Source organism: Scyliorhinus canicula, chromosome 7 (genome assembly GCF_902713615.1).
Source record: "Scyliorhinus canicula chromosome 7, sScyCan1.1, whole genome shotgun sequence".
Classification (NCBI taxonomy): Eukaryota; Metazoa; Chordata; class Chondrichthyes; order Carcharhiniformes; family Scyliorhinidae; genus Scyliorhinus; species Scyliorhinus canicula.
Window position 1 is genome coordinate 199,984,821 of NC_052152.1, and position 17,044 is coordinate 200,001,864.

Here is a 17,044-nt window from a genome sequence, read left to right on the forward strand (position 1 = left end):
CCAGACCAGAGCTGCCACCCAAGAGGGTGAGCACAATATGAAGTCTTACATCACCAGGTTAAAGTCCAACAGGTTTGTTTCCAATCACTAGCTTTTGGAGCACTGCTCCTTCCTCAGGTGAATCAATTACACCTGAGGAAGGAGCAGTGCTCCAAAGGTTATTGATTGGAAACAAACCTGTTGGACTTTAACCTGGTGCTGTCAGACTTCTCACTGTGCCTTGTCCAATGCCAGCATCTCCACATCATGGCTACTCAAGAGGGTAGAAGAAGTCTTACAACACTAGGTTAATGTCCAACAGCTTTGTTTGGAATCACTAGCTTTCAGAGCACTGCTCCTTCCTCAGGTGAACCTGTCGGACTTTAACCTGGTGTTGTAAGACTTCTTCTACCCTCTTCGGTGGCAACTGTGGTCTGGCCTTTTCACCCCCCCCCCCCCCCCCCCAGGTCAGGACATTCAAGTCCCGCAATGGGTCACGTTTTATGAAGGACATAACTTTTTCTACTTTTGTGAATTAAAAGTTTTGACTGTAGAAAATGGGGTCAATGCAATTAAAGCAATATATATTAATGATTTGGATGAGGGAACAAAATGTAAAATGTCAAAGTTTCCAGATGATACCTAGTTGGGTGGGAGGGTGAACTGTGACGAGGATCTGGGCAGGTTGGGTGATGAGTGGGCAAATCAATGGCAGGTGCAGTATAATTTGGATAAGTGTGAGGTTATTCACTTTGGAAGCCAAAACAGGAAGGTAGATTACTACCTGAATGATTGTAAATCGGGGGAGGAAGGCGTGCAGCACGACCGGAGTGTCTTTGTGAACCAGTCGCTGAAGGTAAGCATGCAGGTGCACCTGAGGAAGGAGCAGCGCTCCGACAGCTAGTGATTGGAAACAAACCTGTTGGACTTTAACCTGGTGGTGTCAGACTTCTTACTGTGCCCACCTCAATCCAATCTCCACATCATGGCTACCCAAAAGGGTGGCATAGGTGATACGCGCGCCTGCGCAGACACTACCGGGCCGGCGCGGCGCGCGCGCGTCGCTGCCTTGAACGGGGTGACGTCACAACGAGCCGCTGGGGTTGACGTCATGCGCGCGCGCGCCCTGCAATTTGAAAAAAAAAATCCAACCGAAACCATCCCCCCCCCACGCCCCCAGAATATTTACCTCAGAGCGGCGGCGGCCAGGCCCAGTCCGCCGACCCGACATGAGGCGGACTCCACAGCCAGCCCCGCACGGCGACGCCCGGGTTTAAGATGCGTCCTCAGCTCAGCAGCCGCCTGCGCTAATGTATCTGAAGAAAAGTCGAAGCAGCTCGATAAACGGGATCGGGAAGCAAGGTAAATTCGAGCCACCAGCTTTCCCTCCGCCCTGCCGACCGAAAACTAATTGGATTTGTAGCCGACGCGTACATCTTTTCAGGAAAGAGTATCCCCTCCCCCGGTGTAAAAGTGGCGGTGTTTATTTATTTCACCGGGTCGGGGGGAGGGGGAAACCGGCCGCCACTTGCCGCCGCGTCAACCAAACCTGATCGCAGAGTGGGCGGGCTGGAGGCGATGATGGACGGGGCGTTCTGCCAATCAGGAGCCGCCCTTCGGGTGGGCGGGTGTCCGGGTAGCCAATGGTCGTGTGAGCTGGGGGTTTGGGCGGGGCTGGAAGGAGTGCTATCAGGTTAGGTTGAGCGGCTCCTGTTTGTTCACACCTGTCTCAGGTAGAGAGGAGAGGGCCCCTGAGGCCAAAACACCGCCTTCAGAAGCTGCTTTTGGGTAGGGGCAACGTGCCCCTGCCTCCCCAGTCTGTCTCTGCTTGTTCACTAGTTTGGTCCCAACAAAATGGGGATGAGAAAAATATCACCCACGATTGGATGGCGGAGCAGAGTGGCCTAATTCTGCTCCTATGTCTTATGGTTTTTAAAAATCACCGCGGGTGCTGGAAATCTTGGCTTAGGTTAGCAGGTGTGCCGACTTTTCTGCTGGGCAGGGCCTGCCTCTTCCCCCACCCCGGGGCTGCTGGACCTGCTGAGCCTTTCTGTTTACAATTCTGGGTTTGGCTGACTGGAACCAAAAGGACAAACGGATTCACTCAGCTGCCCCACCCGATTATAATTGCATCTCCCCTCCTGTGCCACTGGTAGATGTGGATCCTCCAACATCGCTCTGGAGTCATTGTTTATGGTGGCACGGTAGCACTGTTGCTTCACAGTGGCAGGAACCCAGGTTCAATTCCCGGCTTGGGGCGCTGTCTGTGTGGAGTCTGCACTTTCTCCCCGTGTATGCGTGGGTTTCCTCCAGGTGCTGTAGTTTCCTCCCACAAGTCCCAAAAGACGTGCTTGTTGGGTGAATTGGACATTCTGAATTCCCCCTCAGTGTACCCAAACCGGAGTGTGGAAATTTTCACAGTAACTTGCAGTATTAATAATGTAAGCCCACTTGTGACACTAATAAAGATTTTTTGCAGTATGCCAGCCATCCAGAGTGGCATGTAAGTGAGTCTGAACCTGTTTCTGACTGACCCACCACATACATTTCAGAAGGGAACTGTTATTTACGAATCAGGAGGAAGAGCTCTTTAGATTCAAAAATATATTTTTAGAAATGGGTGGGTACATGACTCAGAACCACACTGTGTTTCCTTTTTGATTTAGGATGACGTTGATTCATTGTACCCCAAAATAGCACTGGAATTCTGAAAGCACTGGAAATACTCAGCAGGTCAAGCTGTGCCGCAGTGTTAACATTCCAGGTCGATGGCCTTTATGTTCTGACCTGCTCTGTAATATTAACTCTTTCCTCCACAGATGTTTTGTTTGTTCAAATTCCCAGCACTTTATTTTAAAGTTATGTTCCCTTAAGGGGTGGTTCAAGTACCATTGCAGGATTAGTAGACAAAAGCAGAGAGATAACAGTTGTAAGTCCCATGTCAGCACCTTAGTGACGGAGTTCGGATGTGAAAAGCCATTCTTACTAAATAATAACATAGTCACTGTTCAGATCTATGCTGTACTGACATAACATTCTTCAAAGGATTCCGCTCGGAATTGCAGATGATTTCTAAATGCCTTTGGCATATATTGTCTGCATTTGTTAGAGGCAGTACAATGCCTCCCGGGACAGCGCAGAAAATTTAGAAACTCTTCAATGTATTGTCTTCATTTTTTTTTCGCACTTAGAAATTTTTATAAATTTGTTTGTCGTTCATTATATGCTATCAAATGAACGTTTCTGGAGTATGACATTTTATTTTAGCCTTTTGTTGTTTGTGGTTCCTCTTTAATTCTGCAGTTACTGTGGTGTACCCCAGGCAAGATGATTGGTAGGTGGATACCCAGTTGTCTGCTTACTGTTAGGAGAAAACAATCAGTTCCCATGTGTTGTGTCTCCCCAGAGTGTATTGTGACTTGGGTTGGGAACTTGGTTTCTTTGGGGAGCTGTACAAGCAAGCAGCTTTTTAGAATGTGATTTTTAAAAAGTTTTACATTGCAAAAAAAATAATCCTTGATTCATTTGAGTGGTAACCTGGTGCCAAATTCTTAATACAACTGTAAATGGGTTTATCGCGAAATAATCATTTTAACCACTTTTAAGTCCACTATCTGTGAGTAAGCAGGTTTTTAAAAAAATTTGGAAAAATATTTTAAAACTGCCTATTAGTGCCCTTAATGTCTTTGAAATAACGTTTAATTTTTAGAGCTTTTATATCCCGTTTTGGATGAGCAGAAATTTCCTCCAATTAAATATAGGGAAGACTGAAGCCATTGTCTTCAGTCTCTGCATCATACTCTGTTCTCAAGCTACTGACTCCATCCCCTTCCCTTAACAGCGTCAGATTAAGCCAGTCAGTTTGCAACCTTGATGTCATGTTTGACGCCGAGATGATCTTTTAACCTCATAACTGCCCTCACCAAGACCGCCTGTTCCACTTCATAACATTATTCAACTTCATCCCATCTCTGCTCATCTGCTGAAACCCTCATTCATACCTCTGATACTTACCTCAAACTCAACTTCTCCAATGCACTGCTCACTGGTCTCCCAATTTCTACCCTGCGTAAATTTGGGGTCATCCAGGGATGAGAGTGGCCAAAGGGAAAAAAGGCGTGAAACTTTGTAGTGATGAGGGATCATGTAATTATAACACCTTTTATTATTTAGAGTGTCTAGAGTCTAGGCCACTTCAAACGGATGGAATTATTAGATCTCAAGCGGGTAGAAACATTGGCTTTTCCTTTATTTACCTTCTATTACCATCAAGACTGTGGACCAATGAATTTGTATCAAATCTCTAATGTGACTTTAGCATTTCAGCGTTTAATGCAATTAATACAACAGAATAAGGTAAATACTAACACCAGAACATGATATTTCTACTGTCAATCTTAAGAGCATGAGAAATAAGGCAGGAGGAGACCACATGTTCCATCAAACCTGCTCCACCAATCAATACAACCATGGCTGATCTTAGGTTTCCACTCCCTTTTCCCAAGTGTTCCCCTATACCTTGATTCCCTGAGAGACCAAAAATCTGTCTATCCCAGCCTTCAATTCATTCAATGGTGAAGCATCCAGAACCCTCTGGGGCAGAAAATTCCAAAGATTCACAGCCATTTGAGTGAAGAAGTTTATCATCTCGATCTCAAATGATTAACCTCTTATCCTGAGACAGCTCGTGTTTTAGATTTCCCAACGAACAGAAACAATCTCTGTGTTCATTCTATCAAACCCTATCACAGAATTTTGTAGGTTTCAATTAGATTGACTCTTATTCTTCTAAACGGAGAATTTAAGACCAATTTATTTCACCCTTCATCACAAGCCAACCCCCTCATCCCAGGGACCAATTTAGTGGCCATTCGCTGCCCAGCTCCCAATGCAAATATATCCTTTCTTAAATGTGGAGACCAAAACTGCATACCCACCAAAACATGTACAACTATATAGTAAGATTTCTTTATTTAAAAAAAAATTTAAAGTGCTCAATTCTTTTTTTTTTGCCAATAAAGGGGCAATTTAGCGTGGCCAAGCCACCTTTCACATCTTTTGGGTTGGGGGGGTGAGATCCATGCAGATGCGGGGAGAATGTGCAAAACTCCACACGGACAGTGACCCGGGGCCTAGATCGAACACAGGTCCTCCGATGCCATGAGGCAGCAGTGATAACCACTGTGCCGCCCCCAAGATTTCTTCATTATTGTATTCCAAATTTCCTTTGCAATAAAGGCCAACTTGCCATTTGCCTTTTTAAAAATAAATTTAGAGTACCCAATTATTTTTTCCAATTAAGGAGCAATTTAGTGTGGCCAATTCACCTAACCTGCACATCTTTGGGTTGTGGGGGCGAAACCCACGCAGACACGGGGAGAATGTGCAAACTCCACACGAACAGTGACCCAGGGCTGGGATTCGAACCCGGGTCCTCTGCGCCGTAGGCAGCAATGCTAACCACTGTGTCACCGTGCTGCCCTCTTGCCATTTGCCTTTTAATTGCTTGCTGCACTTGCATATTAATTTCCTGCGTTATTATGCCAGCGCACCAAAGTCTCTGAACATTACCATTACAAGTTTTTCACCTTTTAAAAAATATTCTACTTTACCCTAGCGACAAAAATGAATAACTTCATAATTCTCTATAATGTAATCTATCTGCCATCTTGTTGCCCATTCTCCTAAACTGTCGATATCTCTTTGCAGCCTCTTTGTGACTTCCCCACAACTTATCTCTCCACCTAGTTTGGTATCATCAGCAAATCCAGTATTCAGAAGGCTAACAAGATACTTCAAAAATCATAATACGGTCAGGCAGATTCAATATGGTGAAATAGTGTATAACTAATTTAGAGTTTTTTTTGAGGAAGTAACAAGCAAAGTAGATAATGGAGAACTTGTAGATGTGGTGTACTTGGATTTGAAAAAACATTTGACAAGGTGTCACAAAGATTACCACAGAAAGGCACATGGTGTAGGGGGGTAATGTGTTGGCCAGCTAAGAGGAAGCAAAGAGAAGGGACAAATGGGTGTGTTGTTATCGGGTGCGTAAGGTGCAACTAATGGGGTGTCACAGGGATCAGTGTTGGGGCTTCAACTATTTATACAGTAGTTTAGGTTTTATTTAAGTTTGATTTTATTTACATTTTTATTTAGGTTTGAAACACTAACCTGAGACCCACACTTCTCCCCTTCAAATTGAATGTGAAATTCTATCGTGTTATGATCAGGGGCTGGTTTAGCTCACTCAGCTAAAATTGCTGGCTTTTAAAGCAGGCCAGCAGCACGGTTCGATTCCCGTACCAGCCTCCCCGGAAAGGCGCCAGAATGTGGCGACTAGGGGCTTTTCACAGTAACTTCATTGAAGCCTACTCGTGACAATAAGCAATTTTCATTGTTGTCCTAGAGGCTCCTTTTTGGCAAAAGGTTATAAACCTATTTCGTTGATATTACCAACTCTAGAAGAACCACCTCCTTTGTTGTCTCCAGGATGTACTGCTCTAAGAAATTGTCCAGAATACACTATGGACTTATTTTCCTGGCTACCTTTGCCAATCTGATTCGCCTAATCTGGTACCTTTCTTGCACACCAGACTATTTCCTCCTGTGTACTTTATTCTACACTGTAACTACTATTAAGGAGCCTATAAACTACTCCCACAAATGACATTTCACCTTTCTCATTTCTTATCTCTACCCAAACTGATACTACATCTTGTTCTTCCGAACTTAGGTCATCTCTCTCTTTTTTGAGCTTCCCTAAAGGTCAGGTACCGTTGAAGACGGGTATTGTGTGTAGATGCCAAGGCTGTGGGAAGGGTTTTAAGTGAATATTTTGTCACCGTGTTTACAAAGGAAAGGGATGATGCAGATATAGTAATCTAGGAGGAACACAGACTTGGATGCGATAATCATAAAGAGCGAGGAATTACTCAAAGGGTTGGAATCCTTGAAAGTTGATTCAAGTCGCCAGGGCCAGATGAATTGTTTCAGAGGCTACTGAAGGAGGTCAGGGACGAGATAGCAGATGCTCGAAGGATGATTTTCCAATCCTCACTAGATACAGGGGAGCTACCGGAGGACTGGAGAAATGCAAACGTGCTTACATTGTGTAAAAAGTGATTGAAAGAAATGCAAAACAATTATAGGCCAGTTAGTCATACGTCGGTGGTGGGCAAATTAGGAGAATCAATCCTGAGAGATAGGATTAACTGTCACATAGAAAGGCATAGTCGGGGATAGTCAGCGTGGATGTGTTAAAGGTCTTGCCTCAGAAATTTTTTTTTGAAAAACATTTTATTGAAGACATTTTCAACATATACATAACCAAGAAGTACAAAAGCCAACCGTGGCAACAGGAAACAAACTCTTCCCCCCCCCCACCCCCCAAACAAACACCTTGCACACCCGCCCCACCCAAACAAAAAAAAACCTCCCCGCAGATGACTCGATACACCTTAAAGAAGTCGATAAACAGCTTCCACCTTGAAGTGAACCCCTCCTCTGAACCTCGATTGGTGAACTTGATCTTTTGCAAATGCAAGAACTCTGCCAAATCGCTCACCAATATCTCTGCCTTTGGCTGCACCGAGTCCTGCCAGCACAACAGAATCTATCTCCAGGCTCTCGGGGAGGCAAAGGTCAACACGTCGGCCTCTCTTCCCCACCTGCACTCCTGTATCCTCTAACACTCCAAATATTGCCACCTCCGCACTCCGAGCTACCTCGACCCCCACTTATGAGGACTTGGCCCATTTTGCGGTGGGGCTGGTTTCCGGGGCTGGTTTCCAGTGCTTTGAACCAGTGATAAGATGATGGAAACAATTTCTACCAGACTTAAGTTGTGCCTGAATACCACAATTTTATCTGCTGGTTGCCTGATTTCGGGTGATTCTCGGCATACCTCGGGGAACCTCAAGACCCTTGTGTTTGAACATCTGTAAAGAAGATGGTAAACTAGAAAGATTTTGGGTTTCTGATAAGCTGGTGCAACAAAAGCAATCTTATTTGTGTTTTGCTTCATTTTGTCTTGGCATGTCATTTACACAGTATCATAGAAAATAGGAGCAGGAGGAGGCTATTTCACCCTTCGGAGACTGCTCCGCCATTCAATATGATCGTGGCTGATCATCCAACTCAGTAAAAACAACTCAGTTGAAACACAGAAATGGGCCATTTTGGCCCATCACATCTGTGTAGATGTTTTTCTTTTGAGCCATCTTGCCCAACCCCACTGTGCTGCACACGTAAATCCATTAATACTCTTTCAAGCAGGAGTAATACCTTTTTAACTTAATTTTTGGACATCTTTATAGAATGATTACCGCACAGGAGGAGGCCATTCAACCTGTCCTGATTGTGTCAGCTCTCTGCAAGAGCAACTTACCTAGTACCACCCCTCACCTTTTCTCTGTAGCCCTACACAACTTTCCTCTTCAGATAATTATCAAATTTCCTTTTGAAAACCAATATTTAATCTGTCTCCACCACACTCTGACGCGGTGCATGTGATAAAATAGTTTTTCTTCATTTTACTATCAATTATTTTGCCACTCACCTTAAATAGGTTAGAACAGTTGTTTTGTGGATGTCTTAAATTTCTTCAGTTTTTTTTGTTCTCTACTCTCATGGGATATGGATGTCACCAGCATTTGTTACCCATCCCCAAGTGTCATTTACCCGCCTTGCCGGTAAAAATGGCAGATTTCTTTCCCTAAAGAACATGAATGATAGTCTGTTTCACAGTCACCATTACTGAAACTAACTTTCATTTCCATATTTATTAATTGAATTTAAATTTCCACTGACTGCCTTGATAGAATTTGAGCTCTCAGCCCCACAGCATAAGCCTGGGCCTCTGCATTACTAGTTCATTGACATTACCACTACACCACTATCTCCCCATAATGATGCAATTCGGTGTATTTAGCTCATCATAATCTCTCGAGCTTTTTCTCTTTTGAGTGAAAAAAAAACTTATTCTGTGTCTTGATAACTAACCCCTCATTCCTGATAATATCCAAAAACTTGTGTCTGTCAGCACATTTTCTTTTAGATATGCGTGTTTCCTTGTGAGTACTCAGTACACTACCAGAATGTTTTTAAAATTTAAATCACCATGGACCATAAGAATAACATAGTTCATTATCTTTAATGTAATCAAATGTCCCACAAGTTTCAGAGGCAAAACCAGGTGCTGAGCTGTAGAACATAATGGGGAAGTGTTAGGAAGTATAGTCAATAAGACGTTTATGGAGAGAGTTCCTGAGTATGCAACCAGTTGATTGAAGATCTTACCACTGAACACAGAGCAGAAAAAGAGGGCTCTAGGGAGAAGTCAGAAGAGTAGTTGGTATGTGCTGGTACATGAAGTAAATTGCAAAGATGGGGGGGAGGCTATCCCCATTGATTGTGGGCAGCACGGTAGCACAGTCGTTAGCACTGTTGCTTCACAGCTCCAGGTTCCCGGGTTCGATTCCCGGCTTGAGTCTTGTCTGTGTAGAGTCTGCACATTCTCCCAGTGTCTGCCTGGGTTTCCTCCAGGTGCTCTGGTTTCCTCTCAGTCCAAAGATGTGCGGGTTAAGTGGTTGACCATGCTAAATTTCCCTTAGTGTCAATAAAAGGTGGGGTGGCGTTACGGGGATAAGGTGGAGGCGTGGGCTTAAGTGGGGTGGGGTGCTCTTTCCGAGGGCCAGTGCAGACTCGATGGGCTGAATGGCCTCCTTCTGCACTGTAAATTCTATGATTCTACACCATGGAACCAAAGAACCCTGAACAAACAAAGAACGAAGAAAAGTACATGATGTGGAGATGCCAGCGTTGGACTGGGGTGAGCACAGTAAGAAGTCTTACAACACCAGGTTAAAGTCCAACAGGTTTGTTTCAAACACTAGCTTTCGGAGCACTGCTTCCTCAGGTGAATGAAGGGGTATGTTCCAGAAACATATATATAGACAAATTCAAAGATGCCAGACAATGATAAGAATGCGAGCATTTGCAGGTAATTAAATCTTTACAGATCCAGAGATAGAACATAGAACACTACAGCGCAGTACGGGCCCTTCGGCCCTCGATGTTGCGCCGACCTGTGAAACCATCTGAAGCCTATCTGACCTACACTATTCCATTTTCATCCATATGTCTATCCAGTGACCACTTAAATGCCCTTAAAGTTGGCGAGTCTACTACTGTTGCAGGCAGGGCGTTCCACACCCCTACTACTCTCTGAGTAAAGAAACTGCCTCTGACATCTGTCCTATATCTATCACCCCTCAATTTAAAGCTATGTCCCCTCGTGTTGGTCATCACCATCCGAGGAAAAAGACTCTCACTGTCCACCCTATCTAACCCTCTGACTATCTTATATGTCTCTATTAAGTCACCTCTCAGCCTTCTCCTCTCTAACGAAAACAACCTCAATTCCCTGAGCCTTTCCTCGTAAGACCTTTCCTCCATACCAGGCAACATCCTAGTAAATCTCCTCTGAACCCTTTCCAAAGCTTCCACATCCTTCCTATAATGTGGTGACCAGAACTGCACGCAGTACTCCAGGTGCGGCCGCACCAGAGTTATGTACAGATGCAGCATGACCTTGTGGTTCCGAAACTCAATCCCCCTGCTTATAAAGGCTAGCACACCATATGTGGGGGCAGCAGGGTAGCATGGTGGTTAGCATAAATGCTTCACAGCTCCAGGGTCCCAGGTTTGATTCCCGGCTGGGTCACTGTCTGTGTGGAGTCTGCACGTCCTCCCCCTGTGTGCGTGGGTTTCCTCCGGGTGCTCCGGTTTCCTCCCACAGTCCAAAGATGTGCGGGTTAGGTGGATTGGCCATGCTAAATTGCCCGTAGTGTCCTAATAAAAAAAAAAGTAAGGTTAAGGGGGGGGGTTGTTGGTTTACGGGCATAGGGTGGATACGTGGGTTTGAGCAGGGTGATCATGGCTCGGCACAACATTGAGGGCCGAAGGGCCTGTTCTGTGCTGTACTGTTCTATGTACTATGCCTTCTTCACAGCCCTATTAACCTGGGTGGCAACTTTCAGGGATTTATGTACCTGAATGCCGAGATCTCTCTGTTCATCTACACTACCAAGAATCTTGCCATTAGCCCAGTACTCTGCATTCCTGTTACTCCTTCCAAAGTGAACCACCTCACACTTTTCCGCATTAAACTCCATCTGCCACCTCTCGGCCCACCTCTGCAGCTTATCTATGTCCCTCTGTATCCTATAACATCCTTCAGCACTATCCACAACTCCACCGACCTTCGTGTCATCTGCAAATTTACTAACCCATCCTTCTACACCCTCTTCCAGGTCATTTATAAAAATGACAAACAGCAGTGGCCCCAAAACAGATCCTTGCGGTACACCATTAGTAACTGAACTCCAGGATGAACATTTGCCATCAACCACCAGGTTAAAGAGGTGTGAATTGTCTCAAGCCAGGACAGTTGGTAGGATTTTGCAAGCCCAGGTCAGATGGTGGGGGATGAATGTAATGCAACATGAATCCCAGGTCCCGGTTGAGGCCGCACTCAGGTTTTGGAACTTGGCTATAAGTTTCTGCTCAGCAATTCTGCGTTGTCGCGCGTCCTGAAGGCCGCCTTGGAGAACGCTTACCCGGAGATCAGAGGCTGAATGCCCTTGACTGCTGAAGTGTTCCCCGACTGGAAGGGAACATTCCTGCCTGGTGATTGTCGCGTGATGTCCGTTCATTCATTGTCGCAGCTTCTGCATGGTCTCGCCAATGTAGCACGCTTCGGGACATCCTTTCCTGCAGTGTATGAGGTAGACAACATTGGCCTTATCGCACGAGTATGTACCGCGTATCTGGTGGGTGGTGTTCTCACGTGTAATGGTGGACTCCATGTCGATGATCTGGCACGTCTTGCACAGATTGCCATGGCAGGGCTGTGTGGTGTTGTGGTCTCTGTTCTGAAGGCTGTGTAGTTTGCTGCAAACAATGCCTTCAAACAACCGCGCAACCTCAAACAAACCATTGCACAGGAACAGGCCCTTCAGCCCTCCAAGCCCATGCTGACCGTCTAAACTAAAATCTTCTACACTTTTTGGGTCCGTATCCCTCTATTCCCATCCTCTTCATGTATTTGTCCAGATGCCCCTTAAATGTCACTATCGTCCTTGCTTCCACCACCTCGTCCGGCAGCGGGTTCCAGGCACCCACTGCCCTCTGTGTAAAAAAAAAAAAAACTTGCCTCGTACATCTTCTCTAAATCTTGCCCCTCATACCTTAAACCTATGCCCCCTAGTAATTGACCCCTCTACCCTGGGGAAAAGCCTCTGAGTATCCGCTCTGTCTATGCCCCTCATAATTTTGTAGACCTCTATCAGGTCGCCCCTCAACCTCCGTCGTTCCAGTGAGAACAAACCGAGTTTATTCAACCGCTCCTCATAGCTAATGCCCTACATACCAGGCAACATCCTGGTAAATCTCTTCTGCACCCTCTCTAAAGCCTCCATATCCTTCTGGTAGTGTGGTGACCAGAATTGAACACTATACTCCAAGTGTGGCCTAACTAAGGTTCTATACAGCTGCAACATGACTTGCCAATTCTTATACACAATGCCCCGGCCAATGAAGGCAAGCATGCCACATGCCTTCTTGATTACCTTCTCTTACTATGTTGCCCCTTTCAGTGACCTGTGGACCTGTACACCTAGATCTCTCTGACTTTCAATACTCTTGAGGGTTCTACCATTCACTGTATATTCCCTACCTGCATTAGACCTTCCAAAATGCATTACCTCCCATTTGTCCGGATTAAACTCCATCTGCCATCTCTCCGCCCAAGTCTCCAAATGATCTAAATCCTGCTGTATCCTCTGACAGACCTCATTGCTATCCGCAATTCCACCAACCTTTGTGTCATCTGCAAACTTACTAATCGGACCAGTTACATTTTCCTCCAAATCATTTATATAGACTACGAACAGCAACAGTCCCAGCACTGATCCCTGCGGAACACCACTAGTCACAGCCCTCCAATCAGAAAAGCACCCTTCCATTGCTACTCTCTGCTTTGTATGACCTAGCCAGTTCTGTATCCACCTTGCCAGCTCATCCCTGATCCCGTGTGACTTCACCTTTTGTACTAGTCTGCCATGACCTTGTCAAAGGCCTTACTGAAGTCCATATAGACAACATCCACTGCCCTACCTGCATCAATCATCTTTGTGACCTCTTTGAATTCCTGGAATTCCTACAGCGCAGAAGTAGGCCATTCAGCCATCGAGTCTGCACCGAGTCGCCAAAAGAGCACCCCATCTAGGCCCACTCCCCTACCTAGCCTACACAACTTTGGACACTGTGGCAATTTAGCATGGCCAACCACCTAGCCTGCACTTCTTTGGACCTTTGGGGAGATTTTGTGTTTTGAATTTGATCTTTGAGGGATTGGAGGATCAATGGTGTTTGTCAGGGACATGGGAGCAGATCCTGCTGTGGGGCAGGCTGAAGACAGCAGAGATTAAAGTTTATGCAACATAGAACTTGGGGGTCTGGCAAGGAAAGTTTTAGAGAAGCTAAACACAAAAGTTTGACAGCTGTGGATGCGGGTAATGTAATGCTGGATCAGGTGATGTTGAGAGATGGCAATATTCAATCTTGTCAGAAGCCAAACACACTGCTTTGGTCTTTTTCAACAGTTTCATATCAGTCAAGCTGTTACACATCTTGATGTGGTTGTGGAGTTGAGGGTGAGGCAGAAAGGTGCACCAATGTGTCAGGAGCATAGATACAGACATTAAATCCGTATCTAGAATTGAAGTTGCGAATGGACCTTCTGTAGATGAATAGGAGGAGGTCAGAGTTGGATAATATGAAGCAAAGCCATTGAAAGAGAAATGCTGGCTATATTAGGACCAAGAAAGCAAATTTGTAAAATAACCCCCTCTGATTTTAGTTTAAATCTAGTGAAAAGTTACATTAACACTTAAGGATTTAAAGTGAGGTTTATTGTAGTGATCTCAGCTCAGTTTATAATGTGTGTCAACCCAAGGTATATTTTTCAGAACATGGAATGGCATTAAATGGCCTGTTAGTTGCAGAGAACATTGTGCAGTATCCTTATTGGGCCAAAGATGAAACGTCTTTGGAAATAATGCAATAAACATCCTCATATGGGAATATGGAAATGTCAAAATGGGTTGTTGTTAAATTGGAAATCAGTCACATTACAGAAGCCGTTTAATCCTAAATGTTGCACTGCAGTAGTGAAGCGGAAAAACAACCCAACATTGATTTGTTTCATGGTGAATTTTTCCATCTGGCACCACGCTAGTTACATTTTTCCAATCCTGAAATAGCTCATAATAGGAAAGAGCCAGAATCTAGCAGGGGTTGTTTTAATCTACTAAATAGGCTTGTTCCCCTAAAGAGTAAGGAAAGTCTAGGGAGGGTTTTAAAAAAAAATTCAAAGTGCTCTTTGTTTGTGGGGCAGGCAGAAGGATGTCTTTCCATTTATAACAAAAATCTCAAATTTTGTGTCTTTAATTAAAGCTGCCATTTTGGTGGTATTTTCTCTGCTGTTCCACTGTATGGTAGTTGCGGGGGCGGTCCTCTACATCCTTAAGTAGATTTGTTCATTTTATCGAGGCTGGACTTTCGGACAAGTCCCAAAACTGATGTGGCTGTGTGGTGATGTAGCTGTGTGGTGTCGGTACGTACAACAAAAATACTGGAACAGTTGACCAGGGGTGGTCTGAACGCATTGCTAAATTGCAACATTGTAGAACATGGTGAAATTATGACCTCAAATGCTGGTGGGAGATGCAATTATTTCTCTACAGGGGGAATTTAGGAAGGAAATCAGAATTTGGAAAAGATGTATAGAATGGAGAAGAGAAAAAATTTATTAAAATTAATTATGTTGTGATGGTGTAATTTGTATTTCCCATCAGATAATGAATCAAAAAGGAAACGTAAGGTAGCAGAAATCTTCCAGGCCTTAAACAGCTCTCCAGTGGATGTGGCTGCATTGAGGAGAATGGCAATCAGTGAAGGTGGTCTTCTGACAGATGAAATTCGCTGCAAAGTGTGGCCAAAGCTGCTTAACATAAACACACGTGAACTAGCTTCCAGACCAGGTACTACCTGTGTTGTGTATTTGATCTGAATATAGTATTGAGATACTTTGTTACCATGGGCTGTTGTAACAGTAAAGATCAGAGCTGACGTGGACTTAATTAAGACTACAGGCCAATGAGTTACCATGGTCACAGGCTTGGGGTAGGAATATTAATTGTGAATTGGTTTCAAATGAAACATGCATCTTTTATCAAACATTTATAGAGGCACTTTGCCTTTACAAACCACTGTGCACCATCTCCAACTTTGTTTTCCTCTTCAAAATCCTTAGAACATGTCACTGTCTCCCAAATCCATTCCCATATTTCCTGCAGTTCCTATCCTACATATTTCCTGCAGTTCCTATCCTACTGCAATAGTAAAATATAAATGGTATTGTTTATGACTACGATAAACTACCCCTCTTCTCCCTTCTCAATCTTTCTGGACCGTTTGAAACGACTCCAGTCTCCTTCTTTGAGCTGTTCACAAAGACTATTATTTGCAAATTTAAGGTAGCTGTACCCTATTCTCCACCAACACCCACACTTTCTAGCTTGAGTTAAGATAGAATTAATTTGCACTGATTTATGGCACCTTTCACATTCTTGGGGTGTCAGTGAGTTACCTTTGAAGTGTAGTCATTTGCTTTGTTATAATGTGGTAATGAATTTTCACATAGCAAATTTCCATCAATAGCAATGAGATAAATTATCACTTGATCTGATTTTGATGGCGGTAATTTGAAGGAAAAATATTGGCCAGATCACTCAAAAATAAAACTCCCTACCCTTGAATAATGCCATGGGATCTTTGCAATCCACCTGCAAGGGCAGTTGGAGTCAGTTTCCCATCTTATCCAAAAAGCATTGCTTACAACAATGCAGCAATCTCAGTACTGCACTGGTTTCATTATAGGTGTGTGCTTGTACCCATGGCCTTCTGAGACGAGAGCACTATCACTGTGCCTAGCCTGCCATTGAGCAGTGATCAATGGCATTACCATTGCTGAATCCCCCACAATCACTGTCCTGGGGGTTTAACCATTGATCAGAAACTGAAGTGGACTAGCCATATTAATACTGTGGCTCCCAGAGCAGGTCGAAGGCTAGGAATCCTACTGCGAGTAAGTCATCGTCCTCTCCCCCCCCCCCCCCCCCCCCCCCCCCCACCCCCCCCCCCCCCCTCCCCCAAAGCTTGTCCAATGGAATACTCTCCACTTGCCTGGATAAGTTTAGCTCCAACAACACTCAAGAAGCTTGATACCATCCAGGACAAAGTAGCCCGCTTGATTGCTACCCCTTCAATAAACATTCAAACCCTCCACCACCGGCAAACAGTGGCAGCTATGTGTACCATCTACAAGATTCACTTCAGGAATATGCCAAGGTTTCTTAGGCAGCGCCTTTCACAACCACAACCATCTAGAAGTACAAGAGCAGCAGATACCTGGGAACCCCACCACCTGAAGGTCCCCTTCCAAGTCAATCACCACCCTGACTTGGAAATATATGTTGACTGTCACTGGATCAAAATCCTTGAACTCCCTCCCTAACAACACTGTGTGTGTACCTACACCTCGGGGATTACAGCGGTTCAAGAAAGCAGCTCACCACCACCTTCTGAAGGGCGACTACAAATGGGGAATAAATGCTGGCCTAACCAGCGACACCCTTGCCCCATAAATGAACAAAAACAACTAATGAGGCTCTGACTGATTTTAGCAGATTACCTAGAACAATGATGAATGAAGACTTTTTTAAATACGCTGATTCATATTGAACATTGCATTCATCATCTGGCTTAATGGGAGAGTTGTTTTGTACATCTTAAGTTAATTATTGTTGTATTTTTAGCTAAGGTATATAATACCCGAGTGTCGAACATGAGAAATATCAGTGATTTTAACTCGAGATGTTGGAAAACACACAATGCATTTGTTCAGTGGCTTTTGGATTGTGTCTTTCAATGTAATTTA

At 44.5% G+C, this 17,044-nt stretch overlaps 1 protein-coding gene across 3 annotated transcripts in view; it reads left to right on the forward strand.

Moving 5' to 3' along the window:
• Positions 1–1,109: 1,109 nt before the first annotated feature.
• tbc1d20 (TBC1 domain family, member 20) overlaps positions 1,110–17,044 on the forward strand; it is a 54,606-nt gene continuing 38,671 nt past the window's right edge. Inside the window, exons 1-2 of one of the 3 annotated variants that reach the window (XR_005461445.1) lie at positions 1,110–1,341; positions 14,901–15,086. Coding sequence is in view for 2 of the 3 variants with exons in the window: in XM_038803689.1 (XP_038659617.1) it covers positions 1,290–1,341; positions 14,901–15,086 (238 nt within the window). In the remaining variant the exon portion in view is untranslated. The remainder of the gene's footprint in view (positions 1,342–14,900; positions 15,087–17,044) is intronic. The other 2 variants (XM_038803689.1, XM_038803690.1) reach the window with 2 other exon arrangements.